Source organism: Wasmannia auropunctata, unplaced genomic scaffold (assembly GCF_000956235.1).
Source record: "Wasmannia auropunctata unplaced genomic scaffold, wasmannia.A_1.0 LD336076.1, whole genome shotgun sequence".
NCBI classification, from domain to species: Eukaryota; Metazoa; Arthropoda; class Insecta; order Hymenoptera; family Formicidae; genus Wasmannia; species Wasmannia auropunctata.
The window spans coordinates 1,898,909-1,921,274 of record NW_012026814.1 but is presented as its reverse complement, the minus strand read 5'-3'; the positions used below and the strand labels follow the sequence as shown (position 1 = coordinate 1,921,274).

The following is a 22,366-nucleotide window of genomic DNA, read 5'->3' as shown; positions in this document are numbered from 1 at the left end:
TCGCATACAGAACTTCACTATCCTTTTACGTGTGATATAGTCAATAGTCAATCTTATATATTAGAATTTATAAAAAAAAAATTAATAAATTAATGGCTGAACAATAAAGGCTTTTACTTTTTTTTATATTTTATTGATTTTGTAATGTGCACAGATATTTAGGTCTGCTAATTAAGATTACTTGATATATCCTAGGATTCTCATTAAGGATGAAGAAGAAATGGAACGCGAAACGTGTGTCCACGCAGAACACATTTTGCTGCATATTGTTATTATTTTTTTCGATGCGGGAAGCCGCGACGATTGCGGCGAAGTTGCCTAAGTTCCAGTTTTCACCTCGAGTTACGTTGTAAAAATTTTCTGTTCCCAGAGATTCTACCGGTCGTCGTGCAACGATTTCACGCGCATTCCAATCGGTGCGTCTACAATCCCGACGGAGCGCAACGAAGTAGGAATTATCCTTGCCCCAAGTGCGGCAATGCGTTCACGCGCAAGAACAATTTGTATAATCACCTCAAGTTCCAGTGCGGCCAGTTGCCGAGATTCAACTGTCCGTATTGTTCGTACCGCACGAAGCACTCGTCGAACGTCAGGTCTCATATACGCAGGATACACCCGAACGATAGCGTCTACGTTCTCGACATGAACCTCAAGCAGAACCAACAGCCGAGATGAATTTTTCAAGTCTTCCTTTCTTTCACGAGATCATCTACAAGCGAAGCTACCAGATGTATCTCGATACAGTTGTGATATTAGTCAACCGAACGCGCGACCACGTTCGTTGAACTGTTGTATTTTATTTGTATTACTTAATTTATTTTACGTAATCGTTTATGCCATATGTGTATATATCGATGTGTCCGTCAGCATTTATTATTACGTATTCGTTATCGCGATTTTTACCTGCTGACGATGCAATTGATGCCATCGATATAGACTGGAACTTTAAAGTTTTACGTTTGACGTTTTTTCGATGCAGGACATACGAGACATTATTTTTATTCGTAGGATGTATTATATATTTATTTTTGCAATATGGCAATATATTGTTGAATTTGATAATGTACGAAATTCGATGTAAGCGAATAAATTTAAAGCTATCTGTATTGTCTTGTAGTTCTTGCGAATTCCTTTTTTTTTTCGACTCCTTTGGTTTCTTAAAGTTACCAGTGTAACTCGTACTCTCTCTAATTAAAATAATTAATATTAATGTATATATTGTGTACGTACATATATGTTAATATTGTACATATTTTGATTGTACTATTTTCATGTATTAATATCATTTGATTAAAATCGCGACAAAATTATGACGCGTCATCAATAATAAATTCTTTGTTACAGACATTAAGCCCTGCTACGTTCGGCTTTCTCCGATCCCACGGAAAGAGTATCACCCGCGTAGCCACTTATTGCGCGAAAAGTTCTCGTGTTTGAACAATTGTGGGCGTTCCTTCGGATCTTTATCTTCCATGATGAGACATCAAAACTACGAATGCTACAATCTGCCTGATTTCAAGTGTCCATTCTGTAATTATTTTTCAAGCTCAGCCGCCCGACTCTATAATCACTGGCGCAAACGTCACCTAACGAAAAATGAACGTCTTTTGTGAAGTTTTTTTTTGTTTTTGTTCGCGAAATTTTACTTTTGTTCGACGAATATAGGTTAAGTATAATTTTCGCGCAAATATTTATAATAGATTGTTACCAAGAATGTTTCTTTTCTACATTGTAATTTTTTTTTTATCTCTTGTACTACCTCATTTTATGTTTTTATGTTATGTTTTCTATTTTATGTTATGTTAATGCCATTCGTTGCATCGTACTTAAATAGCGATCATAGACATAGCTGTAATATTGATTTTGCAGATACAGGTTTAACAAATCGAAGACTGATGTTAATTACAATCGGGCAATGCAACAATGAAAACAGTGATATATATTTTTTTTAAGTAATTGTCCAAGAATTATATTTATTTGCAACAATGAAAACAGTGATATATAACAGTGATATATTTTTTTAAGTAATTGTCCAAGAATTACATTTATTTCGTTTTTGCGTGTCGAACAATTTCTTTACATTTCGATAATATATATTGTTAAGAGATCGGCTTCCAATTAATATGGTGCTACTGAACAAATTAGTTCAGACAAATTAAATAGAACGAAAGAAAAACTGTACGTCCAAAGAATATTTTTTGTATTTTTTTTATAAAATAATTATTGAATTTAATAACGTGTAGTGAATTTAATGTAACATAATAAACTTTAAGATACAATTACCTTCACGTTTTTTTTCTGTTCTAGAGCGTCCTTTTCCGGAATGGTACTTTAAGATCCGTATAATTCGAGTTCATATAATTTTATCCGTATAATTCTATTAATGTCTACGCTGATGGCAATGATACAATATATATAGTGAATGTTTTGGTTAACTGCGGAACGACATGCCATCAGTAATGGATGTTTTGTTACAGGCATTGATCCTTACTACGTTTGGCTTCCTGCCATCTCGCTGGCGAACAGTCGTGTGTCCCGGTTTCGCGGTCAAGCGTCAAATTCGCGCAAAAAGTTCCGCTGCACCAACAACTGCGGGAGTTGCTTTACGCACCGCGGTTCCCTGACGAGGCATCTGCGTTACGAGTGTCAGCAGAATCCGCGCTTCAAATGCCCGTCCTGCGATTTTCGTTCGAGATGGACCTCCGATGTCTACAAGCACGTGCGCAGAAAGCATCAGGGCATGACCGTGCGTTGTATCGACCTCGGCAGAAATTGAACGAACGAACCTTTCTCTGGCCATAGACACCCTTGCGTTCCAAGGACTGTTATCATTGTGTGTATAATTAATTGTCAATTAAATAAAAATTTTACAAAGCAACGAAAAACTCGTTCTGCTTTATCATGTTACATTACTCTTCTCAAAAAAAATTCGATCTATATTTTGTACTAATATATATTTTATTACTATAATACATGTCAATATGTATTATATTTTGTATAAATACTACTCTTTAATATTTCTGCAATGACAGATTTTTCGATTAATATTACTTTACTATATCGTCTTAATTTAAATCAGCCAATTGTTTTAATCTGATCTCTTCCTTTTCTTCTTCTGAAATTTTTCCTCATGTTTCCCGTCTATTTTCATAACATTTAAGAGATTTTAAGCAAAATCAGGAATATAAATTTAATAATTTAATGTGAATATCGTGTTGTTAAATTTTGAAATTTGGTTTGATCTTGTAACATGTCATCTTAATTGAAGCGAATTTATATGCAAATGATTAAATGATATTCCGCTACTGTACCTACTACGTATAATTGTCTGCTATTTACTATAATATTATATTTTTAATCTGCAAGAACTTCCTATGTTTTTTATAGCGAATTTATATTTTATTTCTACGAAGATAAAATGACTGCACAAAATTGAGTAAAATTTTTTATGTACTTTCTCAATTTTTAATGAAAATCTACGGACAACAATAGTTTCGATAAGCTTTGAAGAATTTTCTGAAACAATGAAGCTATTAATTTCTCATGTTTTTTCGTCAGTTACGTCAAGACGTTGCTACGAGATTTTACTATTTAATATATATTCGTATGTAAAATATTATATGTAATTTCTCGATAGCTGTGCGATTAAATTGAATAAATAAATTATCTCTGAGCCGAGATTATTATTTTTTTTTACGATTATTTGTTGTGATTACTTCTCGTTGCTGTACAATCAGACGCGACGAAAAGGTCAACGCAACCATCGAGTCGAAGTTCTCACGCATTACTGACCACGTATTTTTTGGCTTTCGTCTTTTCCAGATAACGAGGTGTATCTAGTGACGAAGTTACAACCGTACGACTCGATCTCCGCTAAGGAAAAGCACCCGTGCCCGAAGTGCAGTCGCATCTTCGAGAAGAAGGGCAGCCTGAGCAGGCATCTGTTGTACGCCTGTGGCCAGAAACCGCGATTCAAGTGTCCCTACTGCGAATACTGCTGCAACTTGCGCAGCAACGTCTACAGGCACGTGCGCAACAGTCACAAGAGGAGTGAGGTGTACTCGATGGACATCATCAGGAATTGTGTCAAGAAACCACATTTTTAACGTACCGTTAACAGATCTCTTTGCTAATTCCGAAGACTATGGAAATACCTTAGGCTTATTTTATGTACCTGATATACAGTACGGTCGTGATGTATGACGGTGCTACGCGTGACTTTACTGAAAGTATTTTGAGCGCAAATACTTTAAAAAGATATAATAATTAATTGAATGACTTCTGCATCATTCTGTAATTTTCGCATTTTTTTTATTATACCAAGCAATGAAAAATACTGAATAGGACGGATCGTTAGATTAAAATTTTTCTTGACTTCGCGGCTTATTAATAATTTGATTAGTCGTTTAATGTATTGTTTAATGTACTGTGATATGTTGTTAATTAATAGAAAAAGAATTTGTCTATATTTCTCGATCGATTTAGTTTTAATTTTATTCAACTGCCAACTTAATAGAAATAATGTTAATTAATATGTGTTGTAATTATTGTTTTTACGATGTTATTTGTTTATTACTGTTTCCATTCATGATCTTGTCGTATTATATGATAGAAAGTCTCTTGTCACTTGTAAAATGCCAAATAAATTATTTAGGATGTAGATAAGCGTTTTACTACGAATTGATTTAATAAATCTATAATATATTTCTATTAAAACCATCAACATAAGTGGTAAGTATTACCGATGACAAATTTATTGTTCATACAATACTTTGCTTACGATGTTTTAATATAAATATTATAGATTACTCACAATAATCCAATTAAATTGCAGTTTTGTAGTTCTTATTTTTTATTATGTTGAATTTATTTACGAACCCCGTCGTTTAATATTACATATTTATGATGTTTTAAAAATAATATTAGAGGAACATAAGACGACGAGAAATTGGGGCATCTGTCTGTATCTATCATGTCTATATGTATATGTATTATTTGATTTATTTTATTTCATTTTAACACGTCTATATTTTTCGTTTAGTCCCTAATTTTCCGTTCTATTTTGTCCTTTCCATGGAAAGTACTGTGTAAATTATTGAAAATAATGATTGTACTGTTTCAAATCTGTGGCATCCATGTTTTAAAGTTTTTACTCCCGCTCGTCGATGTCCTATCGCGCATATATGCGGAACCTGTTTAACTATTTCATTTTGTTCTTCATATTTCTTCGTTGTTTTTCCATTATTCTTCATCATTGTTTTTTCATCATGTTTAGGACATGCGAATGTCTCGCCGCAGACATCCAGCATCGACGATATGTGTCATTGCTGTCTCTCCTGCAAGCGCATTTTCAAAGGGAAGAATCGCTTCATTCGACACCTATACACGTGCAGGCACAATCCTTACGGACGCTACAGGTGTTTGCACTGTAGCTACCGATGTATGCATTACGACGACATTCTCAGACACATCTGCAACTGTCACAAAAAACATAATGTGGCCGTTGACATAAAGGAACAGTTCAACAAATCCTAATAGCGTTTAAAAAAATTACCATTAAAATTTTGCGAAAATATGCTTCTGATAATAATAACGGCGACGTATCTATCTGTAAACGCGCGAATATTATCAGAGAATTTAATTAGTAAGAAAGGAATGAATGAAGAAATTTCTTTTGATATTTGATAGAAATATTGTGTTTGTTTAAGTCGCAGAAGATTCACGCCAACAATGTGCAAGAGGATTTTTTTTTGCTAAAATAGTGGACATTTACGTAACTGGAAAAATTGTTTTGCTAAAATGAATTAATTAAACTCATTAGTTACAATGAATTCTTTACTTTTAGATTTCGCAAGTGAATCGTTGCTGCAAATATTATTTTCTTTATAAGGCAGAATAGCTGTGATTTATTTTATAAGATACCTTTATTAATGCCAGAGAATGTTTTTTTTTGTATAGTAAAAGTATTATTTAATTGACATGATGAATAATTATTTTTATAAATATGATTTTTTTGTACAAAGTACGAGAGTCTTTATAAAAATAATTTCTCTAAAAACGATTTTGTGAAATGACATATATAATACTGCTATTAACTATTAATAAACATAATTTCTTACGCATAAAATATAACAATTTGTAAATTCTTTGTCGTTTCTTTTCTACTGCATTATATAATTTAAAATTATAATTATATACATATATTTTTTTTATTTGATATTGTATCACCATTATGTATATCTGTTTTCCGGCAGCAAGCATTATTTTTGAAAATAACTAATAATAAATTATATTTTCATTATAACACCTTCATTTCAATCATTTGTCTTTTATTGTAAACATCATTTATATATGTATAAGTAATAATAGTCATTTTATTTATTGAAAATTATTACTATTATTATTATTAAACACGCTAAACTTCATTATTTTCTTGTAAGAATTTCCATTTTTATATATTTCTGTCATTTACAGCGTTTTTTAAACTATACTAATTGTAATCGAGAGGATTTTGCTTCATGACTCACTAAGTCGCTGTGATAATATTTCAGACATTCACACTTCGTTTGTTAAATGTCGTTTATCTAATTTTGCACAAGCTTTACCTTCTTGTGAATTCTCATGGATGCTCGTACGTCAATCAATATTAAAGTCAACGCGTGTCGTTAGCACGCGGTCGCTTTCGAAACGTTTAATAACCAAGCGGAATTACCTCTGTGTTCGCAGGTATGTCTCACACGGGTTTCTACAGGACGAGAAGGAAGAATCACAGAAGGAATTATGCGACAGAATTATATCAATGCCCTAACTGTCCCTGCAGCTTCGTGTGGAAGTGCACCTTGAGGCGGCATCAGCGTAACGAGTGCGGCAAGGAGCCGCGTTTCAAGTGTCCCTATTGCGCTTATCGTGGCAAGTGGAAGGCCAATATTACCAGGCATATCAAAAGAGTGCACAAGGGTGCTTGCAATTATGTATTAATTGCCAACCAAAATTAACTTTGATCCTCCTTGCGCGTTACCATCTTTAAAATGTGCTTTAGATCTTTTTGGTGCAACTTTTGAACAGTGTTTCTTGCACGTTCTAATTAGGATAAGGAAATGATTTTCTAAAGACACAAGTTGTATTTAAAAGAGATTTAATATTATCTCGTTAAATGATATTGGAGGTCGAGTATAGACAAAAAGTTTTCTTTTAATCATTTTGTTAAAATTATTAATGGTTAAAAGTCAATCAAAAATTTTGATTACTTGACCTTTCAACTTTTACCTATTTATGCTATAAAATTATTGTCAAATATGTTAATATATATGTGTCAAAAGTCAATGAAGAAGAAGTGATGATGAAAACGAATGAAATAATGTTCTAAATATTCTAATTAATATTTTTCTAAAAACAAAAAATTTTTGTCTAAATTAAAAAATTTTGTAGAATAGAATGAAGAAATACAATTTTACAAATTATTAATATTTTGTAATTTTGCAATTATATTTATTAGGATTAAAGGGCCAACAATTTAGGAAACCAAAATTGTATCTATTGCAAGAAGTTAAGAAGAATAGATAGATCTGTAATTTATTCATTCCATCTAGATTTATTTATCATTTTATAAATTAAGTTTTTGAAGTAGTTAGACGAATGAAGGATGTGATCGATTTATATTATGTTTTCTTTTAGGAGTTGTGTTAAATTTGACGCGACGTTTCTTTATCTTGCGACTTATTATGTATGTAAGCTGTACATCAATGTAATACCAATAAAATGCGATTAAACTCAAAATTTAGATTATTCCTAGATTAAACATATACCATGATCTGCATTGCGGAGATCTTCAAGAATGCGTTGTAGAGTAGGGAAGTTAATTTTCTCCTTGGTATTACGCGACTTACTATGTTAATTCTTATACGATTGGGATTCCATATCGATCAAGATGAAATTAAATATATATTTGACTTACATATACATTTTTTAATAGGTAATTTTATTTAAATTTTAATATAATTTCTTTAATAGTTAATATAAATCAATTAAAAAGTTTGCAATGAAGAGAAATGCACGTAATATTATTGATACTTGTTAACAATGTATTAATTATTTCTTCGATCTCTCGATATTTCTGATTATTTTGTCTAAGGAATGTTGGAATTATCTTTATATCAAAACAAAGGAAATAAAAATTACTATCTTTATCCTCTATGACCTTTCCACAATTTTGTACATTCCAACTTTTTTTTTTAGGGAGAATGTATGATGATGTTTTTAATGTTATTGTTTTTATATTATGGAGGTATAGCAATTGACAAATTAATAATTTTTTTTCAGATAAATCAATTTTTCAGGTAAATATACGTTACGATCTTTTATCTAGATTACGAGACAGTGCCGTTGAGATTTAACGAGAATCACTAATGTTTAATTATTAATGTGATGTTCTGATATATTGCATTTTGGTCCTCGAGATACTTTTCCCATAAAAAAATTGTCATGTATTAAGTGTGATGTCTATAAATACCGAATATTTTTACTTTTACGTTGCTACATCTTTATTTTTTGTTTTTTCAGCAATTCTTATTTTACGTGTTCGTTACACACTTCATTTTTGAAGGGAAACCTTCGTGACGATACAATCGGTTTCTTGGGCATGTTATCCCGAAGGGACGCACGACTTCGCGTCAGCACTGACTGGGCGCTCTGTCTGCTTTTTTGCTTTCAGGCGTTAATGGGTCTTTTAAGGGCTTCAGCAGATCGTTCTCCGGCAACGGTGTCCCGTGCAACAGGTTCCCATGCCCGAATCACAACTGCGGTCGCGCTTTCAATTGGAAGAGAAATCTAACGCGGCATCTGAAGTACGAGTGCGGCCTTCAGCCGCGCTTCAAGTGCCCCTACTGCGATTACTACGGCAAGCTCAAGGGCAACGTCAGCAAGCATCTCCTCCGCAGGCACAACAACCACAAGATTTACGTCGTCGATCTGTTCCAAGGGACATCATAAGTGCGATAGCTCTTCATCTAGTCTTTTGTTTGAGAAATAAAGAAAACCTGTCTGTTCTGTAGGCTCGTGAATCTACGCGACTTCGATCTGTACTTCTTTCTAATTGTCTATCTCTATCTCTCCGGATTGCAAGGTAATATCGCGTCAATCGTCGCAATGTTTGTCCAAGTCTGTTAAAAGCTGCATGTGCTTTCGAGTATTCGATCGAAATTGTACTTAGAGATGTGCAAAAGTGTTAAAATGATTAGATGAATAAATACGTATAAGAACAAACGCATATCCGCGTTTTATTCACTTTCGAACACAGCCAGGTGGGCAAGTTGCCAGTGTGTCGAACAGTCCGAACGTAGAATGGCACGAACAGGGATGTTCAGAGACTCAAGAAATTGCGATTTCAGTTTCGAAAAGGAAGAGGGGTGCGGGAAATTCGTATAGAAAAGCGGATCTCGTTTGAATTAATTGTTTGAATTAATTTTACGCACGCATAATGACGTTTTTCTTCCGAAGTTTCAAGGGCACTTTGCCTCTCTGCACGCGTCTCGATGAGCATCTCTGGAGCATTTTTATCACGAATGAGTCGTTATTTTTTCAGATTACAAAGTATCCACGTGCTGGACCGCCTATCCTCGCAAGAGACGGAAGTACATCACGTTGAGGTCCTCCGTGATTTCGTGTCCCAATCCGAATTGTCAGAGCGTATTCAAGTGGAAGAAGAACTTGACGAGTCATCTTCGCTATCAATGCGGCCAGCAGCCCAGGTTCAAGTGTCCCTACTGCGACTACCTGTGCAAGGTCAAGACCGACGTACGGAAGCACATTCGGATGAAGCATCAGAACTACGATGTCTATGTCATCGATATTTTTCAGCAGTGGAAGGCTGGGTGAATTTTCTCCGATTTCACGAAATAAGGACAATATAGACTGTTCAACAACGTAAAATATTTATAATTAAAAACTAATATTTTTGTCGAAAACTTGTGTACATCGAGAATTATAGAAAAATTGAAGTTTTAATTTTAGTTCTTAATCATATCGTATCGTTCCAGTTGACAGTTTTTATTTAAAAAACAGCTCTTTCACTTTATTATTGTAAAATTGGTTTTTAATAAAACGCTTTTAATAAGATTACAGCTTACACGGGGGAAGGATTATTAATAACGCGGTAATTTTGCATACATTATATCATTTTTTTCTAGTCTGATGTAAAGATCTTTGCATCAACTAGACAAGTAGTAAATTATGATGCAAATAAAATACCAAATAAATTTAATATTCATTATTTATTTCTTTGCATTAATTTTTAGTTGCGAATTTTACATTTCCTGTGTGTTATTTTAGTCTTGTTAGGAACAATAAACACTATTAATTTATTATTTATTATTTGACGTGTATGTATTTTTATAAATTCAAGTTTGCAATTTATACAAAATTACGGATAATTATATCTTTGCGCAAAGTGCCATTCAATAATTTTATGTACGTATATTTGCATCTTACATGCAAATGTCCATATCTTCTGTTCTATCTGAATCAATTAAGATAACGCTAAATTATGCTGCGGCAAATCTATTGTACATAAGAATACAACAATAATTGTGTGAAAAAAAGAAACAAACTGCGTTTTCTGTATCGAGTTGACGAAGTTTTTAGGCGATTTGATTTGAAGTGAAGAAATATAATTGTAATAAATAATTAATTTAGCTAATCATTTAAGTTCAATTTGCAGTGTTTTATAAAATAAAAAAGGAATTTATATTGCATTTTTTAAATAAAAAAAATGAAATAGTATTTGACTTTGATAGCGTAATAAGTGGGACACATTATGTACTTTTTATGTACTTTTTAACATTTTTTACTTCACGAAGCTACCTGTTTGACACAAGATATCATAATTTGAAGATATGACGTTAAGCGAAAATAATCGATTTTTGGAACAAATTTCAATTTTATTTTTTCAACCAAACAATGATATCTCTAAAACTACTAACCGGATATAAATGATATTGCGCTTATTGGAAGCGCTACAGTTTCAGCTTTCAAACGAGACCGAGAACAGCTCGCTATGATTTTTTTTCGCAAAGATGTTAACGATTATTATATCGATCTATAATTTCAATCTAGAGACGGAGCCGACGCGTACGAGGTCACTGACTTCTTGCGTACGGCAAAGCACGTGGCTGCTACGATCAGTTGATCGTAGTAAACGTAGTAGCACGTGGCGTGCAACGTGGATGCACGCGTGCCAAATCTTCGAAACACTTCTTTTAATTTTACGAAAAATTATGACATTCACATAGTGACATTTGACAAAAACTAATTTTTCTTCGTTTCGCGTCCATAGATACCTATGTGCAATTCGTATGCTCTTATCGTAACACATGTATGTATGTGTAATGATCATTGCACTAAAATTTCAAAATTTGATTTTTTCAAATTTTTGTGTCATATGGGATATTAAAAACAAATCGCATGGATTAATACTATGTGTGGATACATAAAAATTGGAGTGAATCTTACTCCAAAAAATTCAGAGAGTACTACGCGCTGCAACGTTACTGCTGTCATACTGACAAATCGGACATATTGTCGCTGTTTCAGAAACCTGGTTTTCTTACTGCCCTTGGAACGAAAGACCGTATCAGTGTTTGAACTGCCCTAACAATTATGCGAAGAAGTGCCATCTAAAGCGGCACGTGGTAAGCGCCTGCAGCGGCAAGGAGCCGCGTTACAAGTGTCCTTACTGCAATTACATATCGCGGTATCCCTCGGACACTTACAAGCACGTGAAACGCCTGCACGAGAATCAGGACGTTTTCGCCATCGACATGTTGTGCGCGAACTTCTGTTCCAAGAACACCCTGGCGCAGAGTAACGGGATCCTGAAGAGTTCGCAGCCCGAATGGTCGCAGAGTATCCCGCCGTTGTTGTGAAGTTCACAAGGTCTTAGGAAATTTTTCTGTTTAATGCAAAATTTTTTGTTTTTCTTGTTACAATATATGTGACGATTGTACAATACAAGTGATTAAATTGATTGTTGTGAAGTTCACGTCTTAGGAAATTTTTCTGTTTAATGCAAAATTTTTCGTTTTTCTTGTACAATATATGTGGCGATTGTACAATACAAGTGATTAAATTGTATTTTTCATTAAGCATCGATCATCGCTTCCTATTGTTCTTTATATCCCTCGTTCGCTTTAGCGAAAGCTGTTAACGCCCAAGCCGAAGGAAATATTTCTGCCGAATGATTTCTCACGTTTTTCTCTGTTAACAAACTCTGTTGTCTTTGTTCGGCGTGCGTTACGCATCTCGATATTTTTCCACACGAAAAATCCTCGACAGATCGAGTGAATTTTTCTTGTCTTCGTTATTTCGCACATATCAGTCTGTTGGCCAACGTTATTACACGCTTTAGAATTTTGGCAGGACGAATATTCGTTGAATTTTTAATCGACCGGTATTATTTGTTTACATTTCATGAATTTTCAAGGTGTTTTACTGTATTCGAGAGACTTGTGCAAAAAAGAGGAATTTGAAAAGACACAGTGCAGCTATTGCTTCGATTGACAGTCCAGATTCGCATGTCCTTACTGTGAAATGTGTTTGAGAACGTTATCGAAATATGTACAGGCACACCATGTGAATGTATGCAGTCTTCGTGATCAACGTCTGTTACTTCGTTTTTTGTATAGAAATTCCTGCATATGAAAATGTGCATTATTAAATTCCTGAGATACTTTCTAGATGGATTTTCTTTCGACTTCAATAAAATAAAATATTGTGGGTTATGTGTTATAAGGTGCGGGCTACATTTTTCATAAAAACTGCGAAGTTTATGCGAATTGATGCATGTAGTAGACGACAAAGTTTTGGTTGCATGAAGAAGTAGAAGTGGAGGTTTTTCTCTTGAGGCTGATCTTAAGACGAGTGAACTTTCTTTAAGGTTCGTCTTTGTAAGACAAGTGTTTATTCTTGTAAAGTGTACTAGATTCAAAGGGATCTCTACGTTGATGCGACTTTGTACAGATCGGCAATTTGCGCATAAAAGTTTGAATAGTAATACCGATCGTATTAGAATTATATTGTAAAATAACGATGGTTCTACGATAGCACTGAGATCTGTACTCTTTTATTATTTTTATACTTATTATTAATTGTGTTAATTTGTTTGTGATGTTTGTTTTACTCGACCTCGGAATGTCAGCGTGTTTTATCCGCAGATTTCTATATAGAAATCTGTGATTTTATCACATGAGCGCTACCTTTCCACCATGATATTCCATTTTTGCTTTCAGATTCGTTTATGTTTTCGACCTCGAGTGCAAATCAACAACAAATTCAGGAATCATGGAATTTGAATCAAAAGCATTTGTCGGACAGTAATACGAGGTGAGATGGAAAGCGATTTACTAATTTATATATGTAAAACATGAAATTGCTAAATATTACTACGCTAAATATTACTACTCGTAGACTCGTTTTCTTAAATTATGTAATTTTTTATTTACTCTCCAGAAGTGAATCATTGGACCATCAATTACCATTGATTTGCAGTGTATACCATTTTTTAGTGGCATGCTTAGAACTGTCATAATCAGTAAATATTTTAATGTTCTTTCAATGATAATATACAATGATAATCAAACAGTGAATATTACTGAAAGACAGTGAATTTCAGTAAAACTGTTTGATAGTGAAACTCACTATTTCTCACTCACTGTTTGAATTAGTATATTATCACTAAAAGAACATTGAAATATTCATTGTTTATCACGGTTCTAAGTATGCTACTGGAAAATGATATACAATGAAAATCAATGGTAATTTCACTAAATCACTTTTAGAGAATACTAAATTAATTCTTAATAGTTATTTTTTTAATAAAATTATGATGATATACTAGAATTATTTCTCACAAACTGCAAGAGTTATATTTTCGTTTATTGCGATTGCATTTTCTTTGTTTTTTTGTGTTTGTTGCATATGTAATTAATAAAATAAAATATTAGTTTGTTAATAAATTTTTGTCCTTCAATTTCTCATTAAGGCGATGCTGGAAGATCGGAACTACTGATATTACAGTTATATGGATATCTTTGAATTGACCGAACGGAATTGAAAATCTTTTCACAGGATTGAAATAGACATGAAATGTAGTGGTGAGGCGAAGGAATTTGTAGTAAAAACGAAAACAAATTGAAAAATTATTTTCTTTTTTTTTGTTTTTACTACAAATTCCTTCGTCCAACCACTATTTCATGTCTATTTCAATCCTGTGAAAGGATTTTCACTTCCGTCTAGTCAGTTCGGAGATATTCATATAACGTAATGTCGATAATCTCGACCTTCCAGCTTCGCCTTAATTACATAGAGGAATGAATTTGTTAGGTACGTGTGTCCGAAGTGCAATAAGAGCTATCAAAATATGTATAACATGATACGACATTCGAAATTCGAATGCGGCTGCCCGCCGAGATTTCAGTGCCCTTACTGTGGCATGAGGAGCAAGCAATCTAGCAATGTTTACAAGCACATACGCTTCAAACATCCCGGATTTCGACTTGAAATTATGAAACTGTCTACTGAAACATAAGGAATATAGCTTTGAAACGAAATGTGTGCACATTAATTATCTATTGACTTGAAATAATTTCTATATCAAATGAAAAATGTTGATGATAATATACATGACGATAATATATTATATATGTAAATATATGAACTTTTTTTTACCGAGTGTCTATTTTTAATAGAATGTATTAAGTAAAGTTAAATAATTAAATAAAGAGATTTATCGAATGTAACCATCCCGATCTTCATCCTCTGTACCTAGTTTTATTTTTAAGAAAACGCAGACATTACCTTTAACTTTATAGGAATTCTACACAGCAAATCTGGTAACACATTGACCGATGAATATAATTAAGTATTTTCTAGACAAGTACATTGTTTTTCCTTGGGACATCTTATGCAGACCGACTTTGGCTTATTTTATTAATATCTATTTTTTTGCAGAATAAGACATCGTGGATCACCCTTGGGCAATAATTCGCGGAAACGAATCGCAACTTATCGTGAGTTTTGAAGTAGTCAGACGCACATTATCTTTCGGACTAACACTCTACCCTCGCAGATCACATTTCATTTGGTTCCTCGTCATTCGAACATTTAATTGATTACCGTGCAATTAGTTCGTGCACAGCTTGAAGATACCTTTAACCGCTTTACTTGTTCGTTTCTTACTAAACAAAGCGAGTAACTTTGTCCTCACGTACGTGAGGATGAAAGTAAAAATAATCTCTCAAAATAATTGCCCTCGGGAGGGTTTTCATTCTTTCATTCTTCTCGTTGAATTAACTTAAATAATACTTATCGTATCTTGAACCAATCCTTCAGGTTCTCGACATATACATAAAGTAGTTCGTAACTCTGTTTCGAGCCCTCTGAGCCCCCTCGTGGCTTTACGAGAGTCATTTTCTCACGCGAGTGTGCTGCGCGCTGTTGCTCCGGAATGTTTGAGAGATAGAAAGAGAGAGAAAGAGAGTATACCTGGGTCGCGCGAACTTACTCCAAGTTTCATTGCCCCCCCCGCGACCTCGAAGAGGCCCCGGGCACCACGCCGGATCCGAGTGAGCTAACCGCGCACTTCCGTGTTCTTTTTCAGCGTTTCTACAAATGTTACCGTGGTCCGAGGGGATCGGCCCGGGCGGCAGGGGCCCAAGGAAGATGAGGATCCGCTTCCAGTGTCCGCGCTGCCGCAAGAGCTACTCCACGAAGAGCGCCGTGACGGCCCACTACAAGTACGACTGCGGCAAGCCGCCGCGCTTCGAGTGCCCCTACTGCGGCATGCTTAGCAAAAAGAAGTTCAATGTGCAGGACCATATCAGGCACAAGCACCCGTCGAAGCTGGTCATCTGCAACACGCTCTTCTAGGACAGGCCGCGCGGCCGCGCACGGCACCAACGTGCGAGCGTCGACTTGATTCGCGCGATTTGTGCCCGCGTGCCCATGGCGTCCACCTCGTTCTCCTCGTCGACAATAGTCACGTGACAAGCTGGAAACGAGTGTCTGTACCACTGGAGGAGTCTCATTCCTGAGATAATCTTTTTGTACCTGTTAGCGATTAGTATAAATGTTACTTTCGTTCATCGTATTTTTAATGTAACGCGCGCTTGTTACGAGACGAGAACACTCGTATTTTTCCTCCGAGTGTTCAAACGGATTTGGAAAGATTTGTTTCCCGCGCGTTCCAGGGCAGGCCCTCCCTTTCCACTGTTGAACCGTACCACCAGTTTCTTGTTCCTTTATTTATCTAGTTCCACAAAAAAAAAAAAAGAAATTTTATATACGAATATTGTATTACATATGATTATTTACTTAATATGGTACTTAGATAATAAGCACAATAGTTAATATTTTTATCTTTCAACGTGTTTCAGATTTACATGTGAGTTTTTAAATTCAAAACGCACGAGATATTTTTGTGCGAGCTCAAACTGTATTTTGGCAATATAGGAGAAATTTTAGTAGTGAAAATGAATTTTTTCTTGGATAACTTGAATCGATGTGATCGCGATAATCTTCGATGGCGACACGAGCGAAGGGAAATTCAGTAGAAGTAGATTAATATTCTTCTACTTGAGGTATCTTTTTTTATCAGAAAATCTGCGATACATTGAATGATATCGAAGGGGATAAGTCATTACACCTCATTACCTGACAATGTACTTAGTCATATGAAGTGACTGAATGTGCGCCTGTTTTCAAGTTTCAATAAAAAATCTTTTTAGAAAAACGATCTGCTCTCAAGAGTCACGTTCACGTGACTCGGACTTTTACGTTCTTTTTTCGTCTTTTGTCTTACGTCTTTTTTCACTGATTCACTTCTGCTCTCTTTCTCTCTCTCTCTCTCTCTCTCTCTCTCTCTCTCTCTTTATCTTTCATTTTCTCTCTGTATCTCACTTATTTACTTTCCCGCGAATATTCCTTCTGCATGGAATCTTGGTGCGTTTCTCATCCTCGAGCAGGATGTTCCCGAGACACGTCCCGTGCGAATGACGATGTTGACCGTGGCACGATCTTTTGTAGGTGGCAGATCCGTGGAACTTCATATCGTGCACCGGAAGAAACACGCGAAGAAACGGGACAGAGAGTACAATTTGGACACCGGCAAGTTCCACTGTCCCAATTGCAACAACGGTTACGGCAGGCGGGACACGATGCTCGGCCATTTCAGGTACGAGTGCGGCAAAGCGCCCAGGTATAAGTGCCCGTACTGCAATCTCTGCAGCAAGAAGACCTCGAACATTTACCAGCACGTGAGGTGTATGCATCCGGAGGAGCAAGTGACACTCGTGAAGCTTTACTGAGCACGCGACGTCTTTGGCACGATGATCGTGAATCAGCGAAGAAAAAAAAACGAAAAAATTGTACTTTCGGATCTAATCGCCGAACTGAACGAAGGACATTTTTGTTTCTCGTGTCATTCTTGCCACTTACGTTTGTATAGACGTCTTTATGTCTCGAACGTAGAAGTTTCGTTTTTCGAAATTGATTCACGATGAATCGAAGCGAAAAAGACTTAGATGTGCACGTGGTGAGAATTTCAAAGACTAATCTGTCGATATGCGAAACGTTAAAAGTGACCATGTAATATATTGTATAATTGATTGCACATTGAATTCGCGATAGGCTCTAAAGTATTTTTTTATAGTATTATAATTTAAACGTCTCTTCGCTAAATTATTGCTAATTTAATTTACGTCATCACGGGCTGCTCCGATTTTTATTTGTAGTCGGGGATTAAAATCTGTCCTTTTAAGCAATTCAAGACTGTATTGTACAAAGTTGTCGAATGTAAAGAAATAAAAAAAAAACACGATGAAAAATCCAATTCTTTTCATTATTTAGACGATATTCTTTTATAGTATTGCGTGGCGTTTTATAACAATAAATCTTCATGAAGGAGCTAAACGTGCTTCTGCCGTTACGTCGCTGCTGTGATGAAGTAATTTCTCAAAGAAGAACTTAAAATGAATTCGAAAATTATGTGATAATTAACTGATAATAAATTCTAGAAATAGTCAACTACGGATGTGTCAATTACAGATTCCTTTTCAGAAGATTACAGAGTCTGCGAGGTCCTTAATTACGAACACAAAGACGAAGAAAGCCCAGTTGCGTCGTAAATATGTTCGCTACATCTATATGGTAATATTACCAGGGTAATGGTAGTAGAGTAATAGCATTAATGTGAATTAAACCTAAACCAGCCCCTAAATCTAAAATCAAAAGAATTCTTTGGTAACTCCCCGATTCTCGAAGATAAGTTGTCGATTCTCGGTATTGTGTTCCTCTGTTCACTTCCTCTTCCTCTAAATTCTTAGACTCAAGGAACATATGGTCCCAGATTTATCGTGTGGTATACTGAGAAAAAAAATTCAATAAAATACTTGTTAATTCACAAAAATATGTTAATGTTATTGATGTATGTTACTTCAAAAACATATATAATTGAACCAAAGAAAAACTGTCAACAAAATGCATTTAGTTATTTTAACAACTTTTTTTTCTCAGTGTACTTAAAATAAATATATTAGATATACAATAATGATGTAATTATAAGTTTAGAATAGCTTGGTTGCTTATAGAGTTTCAAAAAGCGTGGATTAATAATCGGTCGAGAGGATGCAGCTACGTTGGACAAACAAGATTATTACGATTCAATCATTATTACGCCTCGTGTTCGTGTTAAACAATTCGTGTTCAAACGTTTCACGAAGGAGACTCCGTTGGTTTCCTTGTTTCATGCGTATAGCCGTTGTTACGGCCGTAGTTACGTGCCAGCGGTTATCATTGCGAATAATCATTAACGCGAGACGACATCGGTTTCAGAATTATGGGACAGCGGGCTGACAACGGACAAGGCCGAGCTATCTCAGACGATGCCGCAACGATCGCAGCAGCAGCAGCAGCAACATCTGAGCAAGATGATGAATATTCGGGACGGTACACACGGCCCGAGATTTCACTGCCCGAAATGCGAGAAGTCCTTCTCGCAGTCCTACTCGATGTACCGGCATTATCGATACGAGTGCGACTCATTGCCGCGTTTTCAGTGCCCGTATTGCGGCCACGTGAGCAAGTGGTCCCACTCGATCTACAATCATATCAGGAAGATCCATCCGGGGCAGAAAGTCGTGCTGAACAAGCTCTACTAGTCCACAGTGGGAAGAACATTGTACGATGTATCCACTGATATACGCGATCGTCAATAAAATCGAAATCGTTTCATCCTTGTGTGCTTCTTGACGGCCAAGTGAATGTTCCTGTTTAAACGGCGTAAAATTGCTTCTCGATGCGCTCTCTTGAAGGCTGATCGGCTATATCAGTGTCTGTGACAGAGATGGAGAGAGCTCGGAGGAATGATTTAACGTGAATTATTGTGTCAATAATGACTGTCCTGTATAATTGTGATTGTTTTAATGCGAAAAATATAATTGAATTAATTTATGATAATCTCTGTAGCAAGTGCTAATTCTGCGGCGTAGTATCGACGAAGCTTACGTTATACGCATACAATAACTTAGGTCTTCTCGAGCATTACGATGCAGACGAGATCGTGGTGACCTTCGATCGTTTCCTGACGGAGGAGAGGCGTCCCGAAAATTCCTGCGCATTCCCGCCGCTCCTCGAATTCTCTCGCTATTAAGAGACCACCGGTTGCGTATCTCGCCGCTCTAACGTAGATCCCCGTCTCTATTTGTGCTTGCAGACTTCAGACCGATCGTTCTGCAGAAGTACCACGGCGTCGTGCGGAATTCCCGTCACACGCTCAGACTTCAAGCCTCCGTGAACCGGCGCGGGTTTCCCTGTCCCAGGTGCGCCCGTGTCTTCCGCACTACCGGCGGCATGAGCCGGCACTACCGGCTCGAGTGCGTCGACATGCCACGCTTCAAGTGTCCGCACTGCGACATGCGTAGCAAGTACACGCAGGCTGTATACAGACACATCCGGGCGAAGCACCGCAATATGGAGCTGCGATTCGTCAAGCTGTACTAAAACGCTAATTTGGAGACTGATGTAGCATAATTTATATATACGTGTCGAGATAGAGTTAAAACTTTCCCTCTCAGAAAAAAGATACCTTCCCTCCATCCCTAGGATGTTTTATAGAAGAAATTTGTGCCGTAAACACAAACGTTATATACAGTACGTTTCAATTAATCGTCGCGCGTGTTTTCGTGCGATTAACAAATTATTTTAAATAAATTCCACGACGCAAAATTTTGCGTTCACAATTTTGTGAACAAATAATAATATATATAATACTTCCGATGCTTGTAATAAAAATTTAATTTGATTGATTATCCAGATTACTGTTAGATTTTCATGCAGTTGAAACAAAGAATGAATTATATATTTGCAAAGTTAATCATAATTGACATGGACATTTGTTTTTCTTCCAATGATATATCGGTAATTTTTGTCGAAGAAGGCAATAAAACGGTAGAAAATTACTCTTTATACGTGTAAATGACAAGTTTCTGTGATAAAACTGTGAAAGTTTATATTGCGTTGCGTTTCAGAAAATAGTTACTGTATATAATTTATGTTGAACATTATATTTCATTTATATACATAAACGAAAGTAATTATTATTAGAAATTGACGCAAATTAATCGATGGGCGAGTTATGCAAGTATTTTGTATGCATAAAAGATGTGAATATATTTAAGATATGTTGAAGAATTTATATGAGTTCCACCTATCAATAGGTATATATAGTCATTTTTATTCTCTCATAATTTTCTTATAACTTTTTTCAATCTCTTTTTTCAATCATGTTGAAAGTAATTATGACTCAAACGTTATTTGCGGTTTTTTCTTAAGTGTTAATATGGAAAATATCGCTATATGATGAGATAATGAGACGTTTCTCAGATCTGAAGAAAATTATCAAAAAAATATCGAGACTGAAATATCAAATTTATATATTTTTAATTATCTTTATTATGATTGTTTAAGGAATATAGACATGTAGAAACGCAAATAGAAAATAGATTATTTTTCGCACAAACAAGAGATAAAAAGCGAAGTCTTAAAAACTTTGAAATCTGAGAAATCCCACATATCTCATTAAGAATTAAATTTGTTTATTAAAAGAAACGGCTATAAATAAGATATGTACAATTATACTATATATACTTGAAAACTCTGTTTGAAATGTATAAGATATTTAATGCATTGTTAACTTAACGAAGTTACAATTTTTAGTTAATTGTGAACATTATTATTATATTTGTAATTTTTTTCCTATTTTCTCTGACTCTTATAGGTAAATTAATTTTTCTTTTTTTAAATATTAAAAACATTTTCTTGAATTATTTAAAATACCTATCGAAAGATTAAAAATAGAAAATATCATTAATAAAATATAATAATATTGGCCTTTTGTTTTTGAGTTTTGTTACATTTTTCGAAGAAACAACTATAATTTATAGTGTAGTTTTTGAAAATTAATATAAAATAATATATATGCGCGTTATATATTATTTTAAAATCGTGTAGAATAAATTATATTTGTTCCTTTTATGTGTGATATTGATATTTCACATTCATTGTACAATGACAATATTTTAGTTTCTTGATACGCCCAAGTATTGTATCTGATGTATCCGACCTGTAAAAATTATCATCAAATAGGTGATAAACAAATGAAACAATGTTTTTGACGTTTCTTAATTCTCACACTTTATTCACCAGTAAGATCTTTATCTTTATTTTTGTTGTTCATTAAAGGATTTGTACTATCTATTCTGGAGTATTTACGTTGATATTATATTTATTTTAAGAGAAAACTCATGAATCGTTTAATTTACGTGAATAAAAGTTTATTCTTTTAGCATGTAATTCACGATGTATGCTGCGTTATTTATTATATTATATCGTAATACTTTATACTTTAATATTAATTTTTTTTTAATCTTAGAATATTGGAAACTGAAAAATGGACGAGATCCCAAAGATAAATTTAATTCAAAGATTTATAACTAATATGCGTGTTGCTAATGTTTCATATCAATGTCTTATTAATATAAATGTAAAATTATATATATGTATGTATTTGAATACATTTTATAAATTATGAGTTATCAGTAAAAAATGACGACAAGAAGTATCTTGTCAACTAATTATTTCCTTGAGTATTATTTATAAGCACATTATAAAGTGCATGGCGTATTTTGCGTTGTATTTTTACGGCTAACTCATCCAGTTATCGAATGCATTTTTTGTTTCATCTTCCAATTAAATAGGTTGAGCCAATTTCAATGGATTGTGGACGACAGTACGAGAACGCGGGAAAGATAATCGATTTCAT

General features: G+C 34.7%; 1 protein-coding gene across 35 annotated transcripts in view; it reads left to right on the top strand.

Moving 5' to 3' along the window:
* LOC105449230 (longitudinals lacking protein, isoforms A/B/D/L) overlaps window positions 1-22,366 on the top strand; it is a 122,384-nt gene that overhangs the window by 56,122 nt on the left and 43,896 nt on the right. Inside the window, exon 6 of one of the 35 annotated variants that reach the window (XM_011688292.1) lies at window positions 19,760-20,316. The exons of 22 other annotated variants lie outside the window; for them this stretch is intronic. In XM_011688292.1, coding sequence (XP_011686594.1) covers window positions 19,760-20,046 — 287 coding nt within the window. In that variant the 3' untranslated portion in view covers window positions 20,047-20,316. Of the gene's footprint in view, window positions 1-370; window positions 1,107-2,477; window positions 2,830-3,822; window positions 4,256-5,275; window positions 5,551-6,726; window positions 7,777-8,710; window positions 9,266-9,580; window positions 10,124-11,586; window positions 11,929-15,649; window positions 16,781-17,073; window positions 17,861-18,879; window positions 19,278-19,759; window positions 20,317-22,366 lie in introns of those variants that run through there. 12 more of the 35 variants (XM_011688274.1, XM_011688299.1, XM_011688304.1 and 9 more) reach the window with 12 other exon arrangements.